The 18,445-nt window shown below is 45.8% G+C and overlaps 1 protein-coding gene across 2 annotated transcripts in view; it reads right to left on the bottom strand.

The window, feature by feature from the left end:
- Positions 1 to 18,445, bottom strand: part of nrp1a (neuropilin 1a) — a 57,760-nt gene that overhangs the window by 9,338 nt on the left and 29,977 nt on the right. For both annotated transcript variants that reach the window (XM_008294834.1, XM_008294835.1), the window contains exons 5-8: positions 17,209 to 17,364; positions 14,469 to 14,635; positions 5,133 to 5,288; positions 2,878 to 3,022 (exon numbers count right to left, since the gene is read on the bottom strand). In XM_008294834.1, coding sequence (XP_008293056.1) covers positions 2,878 to 3,022; positions 5,133 to 5,288; positions 14,469 to 14,635; positions 17,209 to 17,364 — 624 coding nt within the window. The remainder of the gene's footprint in view (positions 1 to 2,877; positions 3,023 to 5,132; positions 5,289 to 14,468; positions 14,636 to 17,208; positions 17,365 to 18,445) is intronic.

Below are 18,445 nucleotides of genomic sequence, written 5' to 3'. Positions count from 1 at the left end.
TAAAAAATTCTCAGGCTTGCAAAGTTTTTGTTGTTGTGCCTTGATCTAATGAAATGCTATTGACTGTAAATCTCTACTGGCACTGGCAACAACAACAGATGCAACCTGATATAACACTTATACTGACCAAAATACAAGCAAAATTATCTTGGACATTACATTTTATCACATTGTTTGATTGCCACGCTGCTTTGTAGGTAGGTGTTCAGTCATTTTGAGGGTTTCCGTTGTCAACCCTGCCGGGATTTGCATCTGGATTAAAACATCTAAAGAGACAAGATTCTGCTATGTCAAGGCTTACGGTGTCATTTGTTAATATTCATGTAACTTTTCCAAGTGTTACTGGTCTGCGAAACTTCTGAACAGTTCTTGTGTCCCACAGGGGGCCACAGTCAGTGGTTAATGGTGCAACTTTAGTCTCAGACCAAAATCCTGTTGTTAATCTTGTTCACTTCTGAAATACCTCTCTGTAAAGCTCCATCGAACACACATTAGTTTAGAAAAGTCCCCCTATGTTGCAACTGCCACTAGAAGTCTGATACTTGTATTAGGCTTAAATCTTCCTGTCTGCCGTGTCCTAACTTTTCCCAACACTTAATCCCAGGACACTGAGTCAGAGACCTGTGGTAAGCAATAACATATTTACTATCTGGCTCCCACGGAGGGATAAATCCAGGCATTATTACTTCTTCTGTGTCTGTATGAGACAAAGTGTGCACTGTACCGCTGCAGGACTCAATAGCATGGCCGCATCTGGGAAAAGCGAGTGAAAACTTGGGGAACAAGGCCTCATTCAGACATGTCTTTCTCTCTCTGGTTATCTAAAGCAGCTCCTATGCCAACCCGTGAGACAAATCTGTGGTCCTGCCTTCCAGAAAAGTCCAAATTGGAGCTCAAGTAACAAATGCTGTCGGTGTGGAAGCCTCTTGACTGTTTTGGGTTTTTTTTTCCCCCCCTGCTTTCTTTCGTCTTTGGCCAAGATCTGTTTGGGACTGATCAGAGGAGCTCGCCCCTGGCAGAGCGAAGCTAAGGCGCTGCACGCTGAACGCCTTTGAAGTGTGCGGCTGTAGAGAAAGGTACATGTGTGTGATTAAGAGTGTGTGTGTGTGTGTGTGACACTGATCTGAGTTTAGACTCGCGGGTGAACTCCCCGGGTCATCTGGAGCTGTTAATCGACTTCAGCTGCGATCACAGAAGCTGCCGAGATGGCATGCATGCAATGACACACCCACAGGAACAAACACTTGTGTGTATGTTTGCGGACTGCAGGCGCAGAAAGGGTGATACATGGCTCTGTGGGCCGAGTTCAGGGTTTGGGTGGAGCATCAGTGGCTCATCAGGGATATTTATATACCATGGCGTATTTACAAACAGCAGGGCGGTGGATCTTTTTATTAATGAGTAGCTGTTTGTATCAGCAGGGGCTCGCGACCATGATAATTAAAGGAACATCTTGCAACATTTTTGGGCTCAACTACTCAGTGTACCTGATTTTAAGTCTTGACAACAAAATTGGAGGGTGGCAAGATGGAAATGCCCATTTGAATAGCTCCGTATTGCTCCACACCCCTAGTTTCCGTCACATTTGGTGCAGTGGTCGGCTGCTGCTACGGCTGCACTCTTCCGGAAATGTGGAGATGCACTTAAAAAGCTCTCCATACTTTTCTTTTCATTAAAGTTCTGGTATCAGGGATCCATAACTCAGTGTAGAGCTGAGTGAGTCACTGGGTTTATGCAGCCCTCAAGAGCCTCAGAGTTTCCCTCTGTCTCTCTGACAGCGCTGCTAGCATGCAGTGAAGCTGGCAGCGTCTCCGGAGCACCCAGGGGTCCTGACGTCATTACGGAGGCCCTGTGGTGACTTCGATCCTGTGATGTGTTTACGCTCTGTGCAGCGGTCTGGTCGTGTGCCCCAAACATACGCCCCAGCTGTAACCCTGCTGTACCCACAGTGCCCTCTGCTATTACACGAAGAGCCACGCATATGTAATGTATAACTGCTCGACAAAAACACAAAGCGCTCCGCACATATGAGGACATTTAGCGGGCCACAACCAGTCCTGACCCTAACTTTAATCCAATCCTTAATCCTGAACTAACAACACTGACAAAAAGCAGCTACTTTCTATTTTTTGTCTGTCCTTGAAATATATATTCCATATCTAAGTACAGAAGAACAAAACACACCGGCAAGCACTAATTAGAATTCAATACACATGCTCATAATCCCGCAGAGATAGAGACAGATGTGCTAAAACCATACAAAAGGGAGTTGCACACACCACATATTAAAATAACATCAACAAAAAGGCAAAGATAAGACGAGTGTTGCCAAAATCAAAGCTTTACAAGTAAAAGACAGACTGTGGACTAAAGAGGAGGCTGAGAAGAGCTCAGCATAAGGGATGGGGCCATGCAGAGCCCACCCAGCTCCAACTCCCTCTGCCTACCAGCTGTTGGCTCCATTTATATTAAATGACGTACAACTAAACATGAGGAAACATAAATAGGTAATCCTCCTTCATGTGCCACTTTTCTATTATGCAGCAGCTTGCCTTAGCCTTAGAGGAGGACTCTCACAGAAATAGAGCTTCATCTCACACCTGGCAGAAGTGAGCTGTTTGGCCAACTGGGGCCTGGATGGGAAACAATAAACTATGTTGCAACAAGAAGAGGTCTGAACCAACCCGGACGCCTTCGGAAGTCATACAGAGTCGGTCGCATCAGCTGGCTACTGCATTTGGAAGTGTTAAGTATTCAGTTAGGGTAAACATCTGTAATATAGGGTAGTGAGTTCTCAGTGGTAGCTGTGAGCAAAGATAGTGCTGCAATGCGCTTGTATATGTATGCGGATCAGCAGGGATCTCAGCAGTAACCAACCTGATATCTTACAGCCATACACCTCGAAGCGCAGTGCGATGCCTGTTTCCCAGGTAACGGGACGGATCCGGACGAAACGCGTCAGCGTGGGTTTAGGCAGCATCGTCTTGGCAACGTCTGTTGGGTTGGTGTTGCCTTGGAAAACCTGTGAAAGAAGCAGGAGAAAAGTAAATTATTGACAGATTATGCTGAGTTGAGATGCAGAGTCAGAATTTCTCTGAGGCTTTGGCTGCATGAATACAGAAACAGACAATTCAAGGAAAGATTCACGTTCTTCTTAAACTAGCAAATGTTTAAGATGCTTTATGTGAATCTGAAAAACAAAACAAAACAAAACTAAAAAACACCTGAAGTTGAGAGATCCACCTTTGTGTGGACCAAGTCAAGACATTGACACAAGAAGTAACATTGACAATCAACGTAAACATTCAGTTTTTACCTTGTGGTTCAATAAGGTTTTATGCAAATACATAGAATTGTTTGAAAGCTTTGCTCACTGATAAACTGTTTCCCTGTTACTCCTGGAACTGCCCCTACATCTCCTCTTGCACCACATGTTGCAGCTCAAGGTGGCAGCGGCCCGTGACTATGAAACCTGAGGCGGGATGTGTAACACTTACAAGACCAGATTGGCTCAAGATGCCCTTTCTCTGTCCTCTACTTCCAGATCTGGTGTAGGTTTTTACTGCAGTGTCTTGTTGAAAGGTCAGAGATGTCACTGTTCTCCCCCAGGGTCAGTTGACAGTTTACTAGCACCATACGAGGGGCCGGCCACCCATCCCAACAACTCCCTACAGTCCATCACAGTTCAATCTGGGTAATTGAATCACAACGGTGACCATACGACCTTCTGACCCGCCTGACTGGGAGCTATGGGGCAGAGAGGAATCCAGCTGAGAGGAGCAGGATGGAAGGGTAAAAAGATAGCGGTTCTGGGATGAACTAAAATGCCACAAGGGCGTACCCATTAGTCTATACCGCCTGCCTACCCTTTTGCCACTCAGTCCTTCAGCAATACCTGTCAACTACATCACTAAGGGACCCTGGAACAAAGTCATCCACTCTGTTAAATGTCACGCCGAGTCTCTTCTCCACTCGCTAACTGTAAAGTGGCTTTTTCCAGGGCTGCGCTAAGATGCCAAACTGCAGGCTCAGCATGTAGCAAATGGTGCCCCTCTGCACAAAAGCACTTTAGAGTCCGGAAAAACACAGGCCGGGCTTACCACGGCACCTTTAAGCTGCCACTTTACAGAGGGGACTGTGTACTTTGGAGAGACCATAAAAGAATCAGGCCTGGGGGCATATGTACACAGCAGCACAAACATGCTTGTTGGGATGCTCTGTTGCTGTTGGGAACTTTTTTCTTTTCTCACTCTATCACTCAAAAATGCTTCGTAGTATTTACATGTCATGCAAACATGAGGACTGTCAAGACGCACACATGCTTCTCTGACCCTGCGGACACCCACAGTGCAGCCTGTGTTAGCCTCCAGATGGACAAAACCTGGTCTGTTTGACAGGCTGATCAGCGATCGATGGTTACAGCCTGTCACGCTCCGGTCAAGCATGCCGTCCCTCTCGTCCTTCCTTTTCTTGTCCCTCTCTTCTGGGCCCCCCCCTACCAGCTGCTTAAACTTGACAGCCTTTCCTAATTCCATCCATCCCCTTTAACTCTTGTTTGTCAAGTCTTTTGTCATCCCTTGCTCTTTTACGACCAGTTGATGGGTGCCTGACATAAAACAGAGGCAACATTCCTGCAAGAATTCCTCCCTGTAGTTACTTCAGTGCTGTATTAGCGCTGCAGTTTTTGCTGTAAATACCATCCACTTACACTCTTGTCGGGTATATTACCATATCATCAAAGTGTATAATTGCACGCTGGGAGACGGGACTAAAGTACATGTAGCCGGGTAGTTCCCCTTTTTTTTGAGCTCAAAGGAAACTTGGAGCAAACCACAATTCAACTCAGCTGGCTACTTCACTGAACTGGGATATTCCAAGCGCAGTACATATGCAGCGGCGGTTTTTATAACCCAGTCTCTGGTCAGAGAGACGCAAACATCCACCACTCCAATACTGTTATCATTTAGCTTCTTGCGAAAGTCTTATATTGAGCTCAGGGCTGCAAACGTTTCCAGAAAGGTTATTGGGGCTTCACAGTTAATTTCACTTTTTTAACTTAGAGCTTAAAGGTGAAGCTATTACACCATCGCCGGCTGAAATGAAACTTTTATCACAGAAATGTTGAGGAATACCTTCTGCTTGGAGCCTTCTTTCAAAGTGATCCAGTCCTCTCCATTAGAGCTGACATCCACCTTGTAGGACTTGACAAAGTAAATCCGCCGGGTCTCCTGGGAAATGGCGCCCTGGGTACCAATGGCTGAGACGAACCGCAAGAACCCAAGGTCCACCTGAAGAGGGCAAAGACAGAAAAGACAACTGAGAAAAAAGCTGCTTTAAGTGACTTTGCATATTACATACTGAGAGAAAATTCTGCAGTAGCTGCTGCAAGCTTCTTTTTTACTGTTTTAAGGAGATTACTGATGAATTGAGGTAGATGCGACTAAATGCAACGCTCTTCACCTGTTCAAATGCATGAATAACTTCTATGGAAAAGATTTTTTTTCAATGCACACAGCCTCTATTAATAATACAGAGGCAATCTGGAGAGTTAAAAATACAGCTCTACAATCAGAATCACCTCTGGCCATGAGCTCATCATCGGCTACCTGGAATTTAATAAACAACAATGAAATGATATTCGCATTAATGAAAGAGACACAAGATGACAACTTAATTTCCTGAGATGGGAGACAAGAGCTTATTGGATAAAAATGAATGTTGAATAGAACGTGGTCCGCAATCACATTATCAGAATCGGCCAGGAGGAAAGAGAGATACAGATTGAATATCAAATATTGTGCCTTTAAAATATGCAGGGCTTTATAAAGTAATCATGAACTGCAGTACATTACTGCAGGGCTATTACATTTTCACAGGGAGACAGCCAGAGGCGGCGGGGTCAGAGGCACATGTGTGAGCGTCTGGGTGAAAGTCATGTTCACGCATATATTTTCCTAAAATGTATATGTGCTGTATTTAGAGATGATGCTGGGCAGAGATAGTGGCTGGCTTGCATCAGACCTGGAAAGAGGGCAGAGTGTCTGTCTGCCAACTGTCATGCCTGTTCGCAAACACAATCATCACTGCCAGGAAAGAAAGAACACACGCAAACAACCCTCTATATGTCACCCTGGCTTCTGTTCCTGTGACCCAAAATAGCCTTCAAACTGGCTTTTGATCATGTTAATGCTGCTGTCTAACTTCACCGGGACTTTACAGGTCTGGAGAAGATGTCAGCTGCTGCTAGTTCTGGGACTCACATGCAATTTTTCAGCCACCAGCAATAACAAATGGGCTCCCTTTGACCGCAGTGGAGGCTACTTAACCTCACAGACCATCTCTTCATCCATAACAGGAGCAAAGAGTGGGTGCAACGCGAACCTGAAAAAACTTTCAAAGAATTCCAACCCCTCGGTGTATAAGCAGCATGCTTAATTTTAACAAGCGTTAACACCATCTTTGACAGGCTGAGCTGACATTAATGAGGAGTAATGGTGTTGCGTGCAGACGCGGCTGAAACGTGATGGAGTGATGCAGGGAAGCCGGGGCGTTGGTGGAACAGGTTTCCAAGTTCATGATGAGAGACGAGGCCTTTGATGTTGACGTGAGATGGGCTCGGGCTCTGATGCATGGCGACCAGAGTCTTGAGTAGATTACTGAATCGACTCAGAGGAGATCATCGGTATGTGCATGTGCAAGGGTGTGTAAGAAAGAGCGACAGCAGTGAAATCCTTTATGTGAGAGAGAGCAGACAGACACAGTAGTGTGCACATATTTCAGAAAATCAAAGCCAGGGTTATCTGCCTGCAAAAATCTTAACAGAGCTCCGGCATGTTAAAACCAGACAGTCGGCTAGCTTTGGCTGCCAACCTTATATACGGCGCGGTACCACACTTAATGATTCAGAGCAGGAAAGGAACATCTGCATGCCACGCTGGTCATTCCTGCTCCTCAAGTTCACTTCCAGAAGCAAGAAGACATAAACAGATGGGAGCAATAAATGAGGTTCCACCATGATATTCTCTCGCTCTCTCTTGGCCACTCAACGGATTTGGATGGATGGAGACTAACAAAAAAGACAGTCACATACAGAGACAGAATACTTTTGTTCCTGTCTACAGGCTCAAGGGGCTTTTACAGTAAGTCCCAGATTTCTTTTGGGTCCACAAATAGAAACAAAATCAAATCCTGTCAGCTTTAGACGGTTCCCATTTAATAACGAAGGAGTTGACTTCCTCTCTGCTGGGTAAACGGCTGTATGTGCCAGTGCTGGATGAGGAAAGCATGGTGGATGGCAGCAAGGTCTGCACTGGCGTTCAATATATTAGACCAGGCAGGTCTTTAACATCTTCTTTCAAATGGCCAGCCTGGTTTATTTCCAGTCTGGCCCACTGGCAAAGTGGCTTACTGTAAAGGCTTAACTAAAAATGGTCTAATAGGAAGACTTGGCCTTGGGATGTTTTCTCTGAAAGGATCTCATTAGGTGTAATGGAGAAGAAGAGCCTCTGGGAATGAAATGAGTGGCGGGGCTAATTGGGAACACTCATGGGTGCTCAGACTGAACAATATGAGGACATGAGCATGCAGAAATATGGCTGATTTGAAGAGGTTTGGACTGATATATGACCTTAATCAATATTCTAGTCCAAGTTTTTTGTTGTAAATTATTTTTGAGGGGGTTCTCCGCCAGTTGATGGGCGTGGTTCAACTTGCCAGTTCTAAAACTTTCATCACCTCATGGTTCAGCAGTTTTAAAGTTCCACAAACCACAGTGATGCTGGAGCAAATCAAGTCATTGTGATTTTTTGGAAAGTTTTTGGCACAAAAGTTCAAATTCTAGGCAGCTCGAGTTCGAAGAAAGGCATCAGGGTTAGTTGTCACGGGATGTGAGGAAGAGAAATGATGAAAGACAGCGGGGGGGCTGGAGAGAGAGAGGGAAGAGCCACAGAACGCTGAGGAGAAAGGAGAGAAAAGTCAAGAGGCGAAGGTTGGGAGGGGAAACAAGCCACTGACAGTGATGCCTTGCAAGATGTGAAGGACAGAAGCATGGGGTCTCCAGTGAAGAAGTGCACAGACTGGATCAATTTCACAGACACGGGCTGATAACAGGGCCCGGGTAATGAGCAAAGCATGATTTATTAATGGCTGCTTGTTAGAGGCAGAAGAACGAGGCAGAGGCTGCGCTAACAGACTGAGGTTACGTGGGTCAGGGAAAGAAGACTGGCTGCCAGGACGCTTGGATGTAAAGCACAGTCCATCCCACACCACAGAGACCACAGTGAAAACAAACAGGCTCAGATAATGATTACTAGTGGGACTCCTTTTAGCCCAAAGCCAAAGACAGTTCTTGCTGACCTATATACATAAACCAATAACCAACATTTAGAAATCATAAGGCGTCCACAGTGGATCCTGGGTAAATATATCACTCACAGATGATAAACTATTCGTCATCTCGAGCTGAAAGGCTGAATCATGCCTAATGGGTGATGTAATCAGCGTGTGGAAAGGTGTGAATTATGCCTCCTAATCTAGCATCTATAGGGACGCGCTGCACTTTGAGACTCTGCTGATCAAGAAGCAGGTATTTGCTTCACATTTACCATATTGTTGTTTCTCCTGTGAGAGTGTTTGGACTTAAGCCCACCTATAGACAAATGACACTATACATTCTGGGCATGCCGGTGCACTGTAACTCATATCTGGAGGGACACACAACCTGAGCCATAAACATGCCAGGCTGGGTAAGAAATCACCCAGGCTTCTCAGAATCTTTCCATAAAGCAGTGGCAGGCTGATATGTGGGCAAGACTTCAATGTGTCCTTGTCTCCCAGGAGTTTTTCTCTTCTCCAGTATAGTCCAAAATATGTTTGACTAGCTGTGTGTGTGTGTGTGTGTGTGTGTTTTGAGTGTTTGCTACCTTCCTGTTGTGAGGCAAACTGATGACTTAAAGCCCCTTGCCTCACAACAGCCAGTGTGCACGGCTCCAGTGGTTTCACAAACTAATGAAACCAGAAAGGCAGAAAAAGAATTAGTCATGCTCAGGCTTGTAACATCAGCCAGTTAAAGCCTGGTGTGCGTGTAGTTAGATCGACATGCTGAAATCCACTTCAGGGGGGGCTCAGTAGTGGGTATATACATATATATATATATATATAGACAGAGCGATATATATATACACACATGTATGAGCGACTTTAGGAATAAATTATGGCAAATAACCAACAAACAATGTACTTATGTGTTTATGTGTGTTTGTACAAGTGTAGTTTAGTTTCGGGATCATTGCTGTGGGTGTGATTATTAGGTTTATGCCTTGCCCAGAGTATTGTCTTTGCGCTCTGTGACTCATGTGCAGCAAGGCCACATGATATGTAATTGAGGCTAAAGCTTCGTCAGTGTTGTGTGGGTGCAGCAAGCAGACATGCAGTGTATATAGCCGAGGAGGGGAAACAGCTCGAGAAACGGCAAAGGCTCAAAAGTTCTATCTCTGGCTGCTTGATTGGCTTATAATTGAGTTGCCAAGGAGTTGCATGCAGCAATCTGCACTGTGGGAGAAGAAGAACCAAAGACTTTTGTTTTAAATCCATTTCTGTGCTTTCCCAACAGGAGGGGAAAAATAGCTGTGTGTGTGTGTGTGGGCTTCTGACTGAATAACCGAGGCCTCTGGGGAATGAGTTTATTCGTTTCCCCCCACCAAAAACAACAACAAGAGAAATGCCGAGGGTGAGAAGGAAGGGAGAACTCCTCTGTGTTCCAAAGTCAAAGAGCAGCTGGTAGACATAGACGGAGGCTCCGGTCCAGGAAACAATCTCTGGAAATGCTTTATGGATCTCAAAGGATGGTATAGTCAGAAGTCATAAAGTAGATGCAAAGCCTCAAGTCACCTGTTTTTTTCTTTTTTTTTTGCATACAAATTCTGACAATGCCTCCCTTTGTATGGTAATGACAGAAAGCTGACATTTTTGTGAACCGACAGACACACATCCACTCTGGCATGCAGCTAAAGAGATGCGTTTCTATCCCCAGAAGTCGTATCTAAAGCAGCTTTCAGCAATCCGTTCCTTAATTTCCCCTTCAGTTACTTTGGTGTTGGTAGCGGAAGCTTTTAGGAATAGCTCCATTACCTGAAAGCGTAATTAATTCTCTTTTCATGAAAATTGTATTACTCAAATGCTCCAGGACCTATGAGCTCCCCTCATGACCCTCCATTTATCACAATATTCACCTGACAAAATTACAGTTTATTTTTAGCACCTCCACACCTCTTTGGTGGCATTAAATTATGCATATCTTCCCATGCACCGATCATCTGTTTCCCTGACACAGAGGGATGTATAGGTCAGACGACAGCGGTGATAAAATTAAAGGTTGTGTGGTTGTTGTGCTGTGCTCAGATACATGTGTACTGTTGCTGATTACAGGTTTTTAGTCCCAGCTGTTAGAGGAAGTCTGGTTTTGAAGTTGGTGAATCATCGTTCAGACTCTAACTCGGGGGTCATTCCCATCCTTGCCACACACACATGACTAACGGGCTGAGTAATGATTATGTAACTAAGAAACAGTGATAAGGAAGGAAGAGAGCGCGACCTGAAGGTATGTCACGTCTGGAATCTGCCTGATGATTCTATCCCAGGATATACAGCTGCACATGATCGTTTAGTGATGACGACCGACCGCAGGGCTTTCAGGCATTTCTCTGTTCTGCAAAATGCAGACGCTGAAAATGACACTGATTACAGCTAAGCTGGGTTTTTGTCTCAGGGTACTTATGCCGCGCTGTTTCATTTCATTACATCATGCCATCCCTCATGTTTCGATTTCTAGTCCCACTTTTGGGCTACTCCAAACGAGTGTGGGTCTCTATCCTCTCATTGATTTTCCAATTGAGAGCGCGGCCCAGAAGCAGCGAGGCTCAGACAGCATCCATTGTTTCCATTTGTACGGCATGATGATGATCTCACCGGCAGATGCATGCCAGCCTCCGCTCCTCTGCTCTCGCTAGACTTCATCAACTGAGAAGCTGCTGTTAATTACTAGTCCATATTCTAATTACTCATCACCCGGCGCGGTGGTAAGCCCTGGAACCGGCACAGAAGCGAAGAGAGAGACGATAGCAACGAAGGGAGGCATTTTTTTTTGCAAATCATTGACCTGAGGTAATTGAAAGCACGTTTGGAAGAGAAGAAAAACAGGATATGGCAGAACGCGCTGGTTTAGCATCTGACATTAGCTTCTGCACAGTGGCCAGAACTGCAGTTTCATCAAGGAAGAGTGCAATTAGTGGTTGTTTGGTTGGTCAAGTGGTGGAACTCAACCTGTTATCCAGCCAGGCCTCGCAGAACTGTTTGTCTTATAGATTTGCAAGACATACGGCCAACTCCCACGTCAAGTTGCTCTGCGAATGGCTGGCTTTACCTTGAGATTGATATCACATGTAGGAGAGAAAGAAGTGTCAACAAACACCGACGCGCTCCTTAAGTTTAGTGCTTTCATCTGTCTGAGCGGGGAGATTAAAGCATTTCTCACATGACAACAGTTAAGAGACTCATTGTGATTAAACAATTTAGGTGATCAGAGACACATAGAGGCTGATAAACACATAAATACTGATGAAGCAGTCAGGGATAATGCATCCTGGCAGGAGGACTGGGGATAATGGCAGGAGGCTTTGCAGCTAAATTATAGATATGGAAAGCAAGCTCAAACTCATGAGCATGAAAAACTCCAACCTGCTGTATGGGATGGCATATACTGTATATTGCCATTATGAGATGCTCAGGAGAAAGGCTTTCAGGTATTGACAGTTGGGTCCGCTCCAAGACAGTGTAAATTATTCATGTTGTGTGTATGTGCGATCAATGCCAGCTGTCTGACAGAGATTCAGTCCATCTTTTATTGTGTCATTCAGATGTTATAGTGGCTCTTGGTGGCCATCAGATCCTTCCTATATGAGATTCGTAGCAATTTCCGTTACACCACTCCATAAACATGCTACACCTCCTTCTCCCAGGCGAATGTGTTGCACAGATGCAGGTATTTCCTTGTCCGTGTTATGTGAGTTCATAAAGCAAGGAACAGCCCATTGACTGGGTAGTCTGCTGGTTTACTCTCATTAATTTTTTGCTGCAACCTGCTGCAAAGAGCAGCGTTGTTCATACTGTTAAGCTTCAGAGAAAGCCACGGCTCACACAGGCAGATAATATTCACAAATCTCCCGCTACCTTGATGTAGATCTGTAAACCTGGAGAGGAGCGAGGAGAGAAAAAGAGCGGAGCGAAAAAGGAAAGGATCTGAAAGGAGCAAAGAAAAAAAATGAAATGAAGGCCTGTTTTGAGGGATTATCGCCTCTTTCTTTACTCCCTCCTCCAGCCGCAAACCCCCTCAAAGGACATCTGTCCATCTCTGTGTACACCAAAAGGCTGATTAATGACCTGGCTAACCCACCACTCAATGCTGAACCACACCACACCAATCTAATTACCTTGTGAAGAGCGCACAGACTCGAGCATCTTGCCCTCCTTCTCTTCATGCATCAGAATGAGGCAGCATTAAAATGGATGACAAATCTGGATTATGTTCGGCAAAGAAGAAGGAAAGCAGAGCGAAGGAAAATGCCCAGGAATCAAAGGCCGCCTGTCATGAATAATAAAACTGTCTGCCTCAAACTGCAGTCAGGGAATGATAAATGAAATAAATAATGAATTGATTACTATGCATCTGACTGCACACTGAGATGATTTGTACGTGCCGCGAGGGGGCCTGAGCTTGTTGCAACACCACGGACAGGCTTAATGAAAGAGGAATGAAGAATTCTGCTCTTTTAATACCACTTGTGATAATTGGACTTCTGCTCAGAGTGCTCGGCACAAGTGCATCACACTCCTTAGAAAACATAAATTACGTGGCAACCACAGACTTGGCTCATTTGCTGCGTTTGAAATTAGAAATTAGAAGAGTCTCATTCAGTGTTTTCATCTGATTAGTATTGGGAAATCAGCACGCCCATTAGAGCCCATCCCCTTCAAAATCCAGATTTTTACTGCCAAATCAAATCCTCAATATGATCAATACTATAACAGAGAGAGTCTGGAGTGGCAGCAAATCATTATGATCACTTGTAATTTCCGCTGACAAAAAGGCAAAGCAGGGCTGGGCGGCCTTCACGTCAATGCTGGTACACTTAACCCACGCATCAGACTATGAACAATGGACTGTCCTTTGCAGGAGACAAATACTTTCGTACAACAGACTGTCGAACTGCTGGAGGAAGCGGTAAGGCAGGCCACGATTCTTCCTGATCCACTCAGACACATGCTGGGGTCCTCTGCAGGACAATATGGACCGTGCCAGACCCTCCTACTCACCCACAAAGCCAAGAACAAACACATGGACACACACAAGCATGGGAGAACACACATAAACCTGCACATACACAGTCACATACTGATTAAATTAGTCTGAAGGAGCAACGGGGGCCCTCGGGACAATATTTTCATTGCAATAATAAAGGAAAAGCTTGCTTATGGCCCTCCCCAAGCAAATATTTGGCTTTGGGTCAGCTCTATTATTCATCCCCTGAGGAATATACTGGGGCCAAACTTTTCAGCAATGAAGCAAAGACTGTAGAAAAAGAGTAGAAAAAGAAAAACAGTCTGGGCATTTACAAGGCCTGGAGGCTTTCGGTTAATAAATCAAACATGTTCCAAAAGCATCTAGGTAGAGCTGTGGCAGGTGTGTCACTGGGGGGTTTGTGCTGTGAGTGGACTTGGGATATGTGACTTATCCCCATCTAGGGATGGAGGAACTAAATCCTTAATCTTCCCACATAAAGTTCCCTTGGTGGGTGATGATCGCTTTGTGCAGATAAGCTGACAGACAGAAAAATATGACAGAGCCTGTTTGAGCGTGTGTGTGTGTGTGTGTGTGTGTGTGTGTGTGTGTGTATGTGTGTGTGTGTGTGAAGCTAGGCAGGATGCCTGGACTAAATCCCAGCATCCCCTGAGGCAGTCTCCGTTATCAAGGAAAGGGAAAGTTATCAGTTAGGACAGGAAGACAGAAGGAGAGAGAGACACAGACAGATAGGTAGACAGTGACAGAGAGAGTGGACACAGGCAATTTTGGTGAGGTGTGGACTCCACCACCCAGAGGTCCATCAGGACGGCTGACATTCATCATCGAAATTGTTGGGTGTTATGGAGAAACTGCACCTCCAGAGACTGAAGGACAAACACAGAACACACCTACTGTGTTCAAGCAGGCAGCAGTCACTTCTAATACTGCATACACCCTCAGACGGTGACTCACCTCCAAAAACATACTGCAGGCAGTTGGGGAGTTCTTCTGCACTGCCATGGTTGACTTTTCAGACATTATTTACCTTTCCTCAGTAGCTGAAACCAGCTTTCAGGTGGCAACAATCTGTGGTGTGTAAAGAATTTCCTCTCTGTGACATGAAAAGCATTACCTGTATCCACTCCTTGTTCGAGTCCTCTGCCGGCGTCCATGCATTTTCATAGTAGTTGAGTCTGGATCGCTCTGGGGACCAGCTGGGGTTGTACTGGGATGAAGCCATGATTTGGTCTGATGTTATCTCTCCTGATTCCATTCCCAAAGGGTCGCTACAGTCAAAGTCTGAACAGGGAGGAGGGAAGGGGAGAGACAGACAGATAGGAGGAGGATGAAAAGGGAGAAAGTAAAAGATATTTAGTTGATTTCTGAGCAGGCACAATGTACCCAGCATGTGCTTTCAGTGTCCCTCAGAATCAGAGCTCATCTCTGGGGAGGAGGCCACCACACGACAGGCACTCAAGCGCTGCTGGCCGGAAAAGAACAGCACATCAGCAATGCCTCAGTAAATCCTTTCTGTTTCTTTCTCCCCCTCCCTGGTTTTTAATGGAAGCAGGATGGAAGTGTTCCACATTAAGACGTAAAAATGTCTTCATAAAACATTCAGCGTGGGCTAAGTTTACGTTCGTATTAGGCGTTAGAGTGACTTTCACTCCGGTTATTTTTTCCACTGACTGGATCCATTTCCCTCACCTCCCTGTGGGCAGTTTATCTTTTTTGCACACAGTAACTATTTTCCTCTACTTGGTCTCTTGGGAGAGTTTAGGTGTCTTTAGTATCTGTATTTAGGAGCCGTATATCACACTCAGTGGCCAAACCACCCATGGCAGGAGGTGGCTTCCCTTGTTTGTGTTGACATGGAGCAGCCGTTTCAAGGCATCCGCGGCTAAAGACTCTGCTGGGTCAGCTTGGGGTCGGCTTCTCTAACCCGCAGAGGTCAGACATGCTGACACCGCTGTGGAGCAACCGTTGGAACGAAGAACATGACCTTTTGATCTGGGCAGGAGCTGTATAACGTCACCACAACAACACGAAGGTATGCGGAGGCACACTTTCACACATACATGTAAACAGTTATTCTTATCACTGTTGATCTACTTCTTCTGGTGAAGTTGGTAAGTCCGCTTCTCTAAGATCAAGGCTGCCACTGCCATAAATATAACACCCTTTGCCCAAAAATGCAGTCATGTGCTTGTGTGTACACTCACACAGAGGGCTCAGGACGTGGAGCAGTGTGGAACTGCTATGTGGCTGCTGCCTAAGAGCTAACACAGATGGTCTCCCCATCTGCCACACTGCTAACACACCTCAGTCACTGGGTCAGTGTGTGTGTTTGTGCTTTACAGTGTCGACGCGCGGTCGCATATGCATGTGCTCGCAAGCACAAGTGCGTCGGAGTCTCTGCGTGAGGCTGAGAAAACTGTCTGGCACCTCTCCACTCTCATTGTCGGCTCTCTTTGAGGAGACTGCCTGTTCTTGTCAAACTTTTGTACTCAGACCTACATTATCTAGATTAGTGACCACGATCAACAAAAGAGGCGTTTATTTGCTGCTAAGCACGCTATCTGATCATGTGGGTTACTGAACAAAGCGGGGTTGATAGCAGAGAAAATAGTGAGGGTGGACTGAGGGAATGAGAGCAAAAGAAACGGGCTATGAACAAAAGACAAGGCGTCTTTTCAGCACCTTATCACCTCTCATCAGTAGCTTTCAGCGAGAGTGTACCCTTCCCTTTCCCCTTGCCATGTAGAAGCGAGAAAATCCGCCGTGTATTATGCATAAGGGGATTATGAATGATTTAAGTGGTACAAGCCTGGAAAAGCAAAGACGAAGTTTGGAGATTTATTTTTTTTTAAAATCTTGGATGCGTCTCAGTTGGTGATGTAAGACCAAGAAACTCACGTCTAAATGAAGGTATTTACTGATCACAGGTCAGATATTTCACCATGCCTCTTAATGGCGAACGTGAAAAGTTGATTTGTGTAATCTGATCTTAGATGTGTGATTAAAACGACTCAAGTAACTCGGAGGAGTCTAAAGAGAAATGACATCAGCACTCATCGCTGCGCTCATTACTGTGAGGCGGGGTGGTTTCGTTTGTTGTGTGTGTGTGTGTGTGCACATGTGTGTGTACACAGTCTCTGTCTTCCCTCTGGGCAAGACAAAATCCTTTTTGGAGATGATTAGTAGATTTGGCTGAATGTCATCCATCTCTATTGCTATTCAAAGACTGACTGTGTGTGTGTGTGTATATACGTGGGGTGGTCTAGCCGCCGGACAGATTTATGACTCCAACCAGAGCTCGTCTTCCTTAATGAAATGTTTAGATGGAGCGTTTTGCAAAATGGGGTCGGGGGGTCGAGCCCCGTGACAACGATGCTGCATGTCAAAGCCCTGGGGGTGTGTGTAAGTCTGTGTCCAAGGTGGTTACAAGTGGGGAAGCTGATTTTTGGAGCCGCTCTGGGCCCATGGTGTGTAAACTCAGGTCTTGTAAACCGCGGGAGGCAGACTTGTACCCTGTTACACATTTCCCAAGTGAAGAAGCAGGAGGTGTTTATTTAATAACTCCTAAGCTCTGTTTAACAAGTGGGAATTTGTCTTAATAGGACCATGTGTAGCTTCAGGAGCAGACAGGATCGGCTTCTTGCTCTTAGTAATACTCCTCTGGTGGTTACTTTCATGGCCTTTAATTCTTTTACAGGCTCATCTAAGTGGTCTTTCACTTAACAAATCTCTCCGGATTGCTGATTTCTGCCTCATTTATACCAGTTTTGTATCTATTGTCTTTGGCCACCTGTGATTCTACTTCCCTAAAATCCCCATCTGTCTGATATTTAGTGTTTTTCACGCCAGCTCACCCTCTGGAACGGTCCTTTCGATGACGGTGAAGTTGGCAGAAAAGCCTTCCTTTGCGATGGCGCTGTCCGTGTTGATTGTCAGTGCCAGGATGCCCGTGTAGGAGATGATTCTGCCCGGGGTGTTCTGCCCACAGTACCTTCCGATGTATGGGCCCACTGGTGATTAGACAGGAGAGGAAAAAAAACACAAATATTGTTCCTCAGGTTAGACTTGGGTTAACTCAATATTTGTTTGTTTGCCACAGCCATGTCACACATGGGTTTAACTACCAACTCCCCCCTGTGGAGGTGTGAAAACTAGTGTGTCAGTGAGGTATGGCACCGGCTACATTTTTTTCACCCCCCACCCCTCCGACCCCGTAAAGATGCGTGAGAAAAGACTCCCAACATTCCAAGCCTGCCCGCCTGGCGGACACAAAGCGGAAGAGGGACCTGTATTGCGGGGCAGGTCACCGTCTCTGTCTGTTTGCTGGCTGTAAATACCTCAGACCTCCTGTACCCAAACTCATTTTCTTAGACTTGAAGCGGACACAAGGCACGGCCCAGTGAGTCTTGTGAAGGAGACCGAACAAGTAAAGGCTGCTCAGAGACAATAGGGGACCATTAAAAGACAGAGCGCAATAAAAGCACAAGAGGGACACGTTCCACTGGGCAGACTGAGTCGAACGGGGGAACGGGATGAATTAAAAAAAAAAAAAGGTGGAGGGAGGCGGTACGTTAGGGGGAGACAGAGAGGCGTGGGGAAAGAGTGATGGGGTAACGAGGGAGGGAGCGGGAGAGCAAGGGAGCACAATGACCTTGCCCTACGTCTCTGATGTGTGCTATGATCCATGCACATTTGTGAGTGTGTGTTCCTGTTGGTGTGTGGGGACCTGCAGCTTATCTGTGATTAGTAATGCTGTGATCAGCGGCGAGTGACAGTCCTGCCTCCCTGCGGCCTCCTGTCATCCAAAACATGCCACTTCTAGCCCAGCGCCTACATGAAAGGCAAAAGGCCAGGCCGCTGGGACTTATGGTGTGACGGCTCAGATTAATCTTCATAAACCAGGTGCCTGCTGTATGAATCTATGTGTGCTTTTAAACCCACTAAGTCTTGAGGTGAACAAAAAAAAAAAAGCCATCTCTTGGATTATCTGCATGACTCCCCAGCGCTATGAAATTTTAAAGAGCCACGCTATGAACTCCTGCCTCCTTGTTCCACTGGGAAGAGAGGCAAAGGAGTGGAGGTTCGTCTTCT

The sequence above is a fragment of the Stegastes partitus genome, unplaced genomic scaffold (assembly GCF_000690725.1).
Source record: "Stegastes partitus isolate 25-593 unplaced genomic scaffold, Stegastes_partitus-1.0.2 Scaffold999, whole genome shotgun sequence".
Lineage (NCBI taxonomy): Eukaryota > Metazoa > Chordata > Actinopteri > Pomacentridae > Stegastes > Stegastes partitus.
Note: the sequence above shows the minus strand (reverse complement) of the source record. Positions and strands in the feature narration are given on the sequence as shown.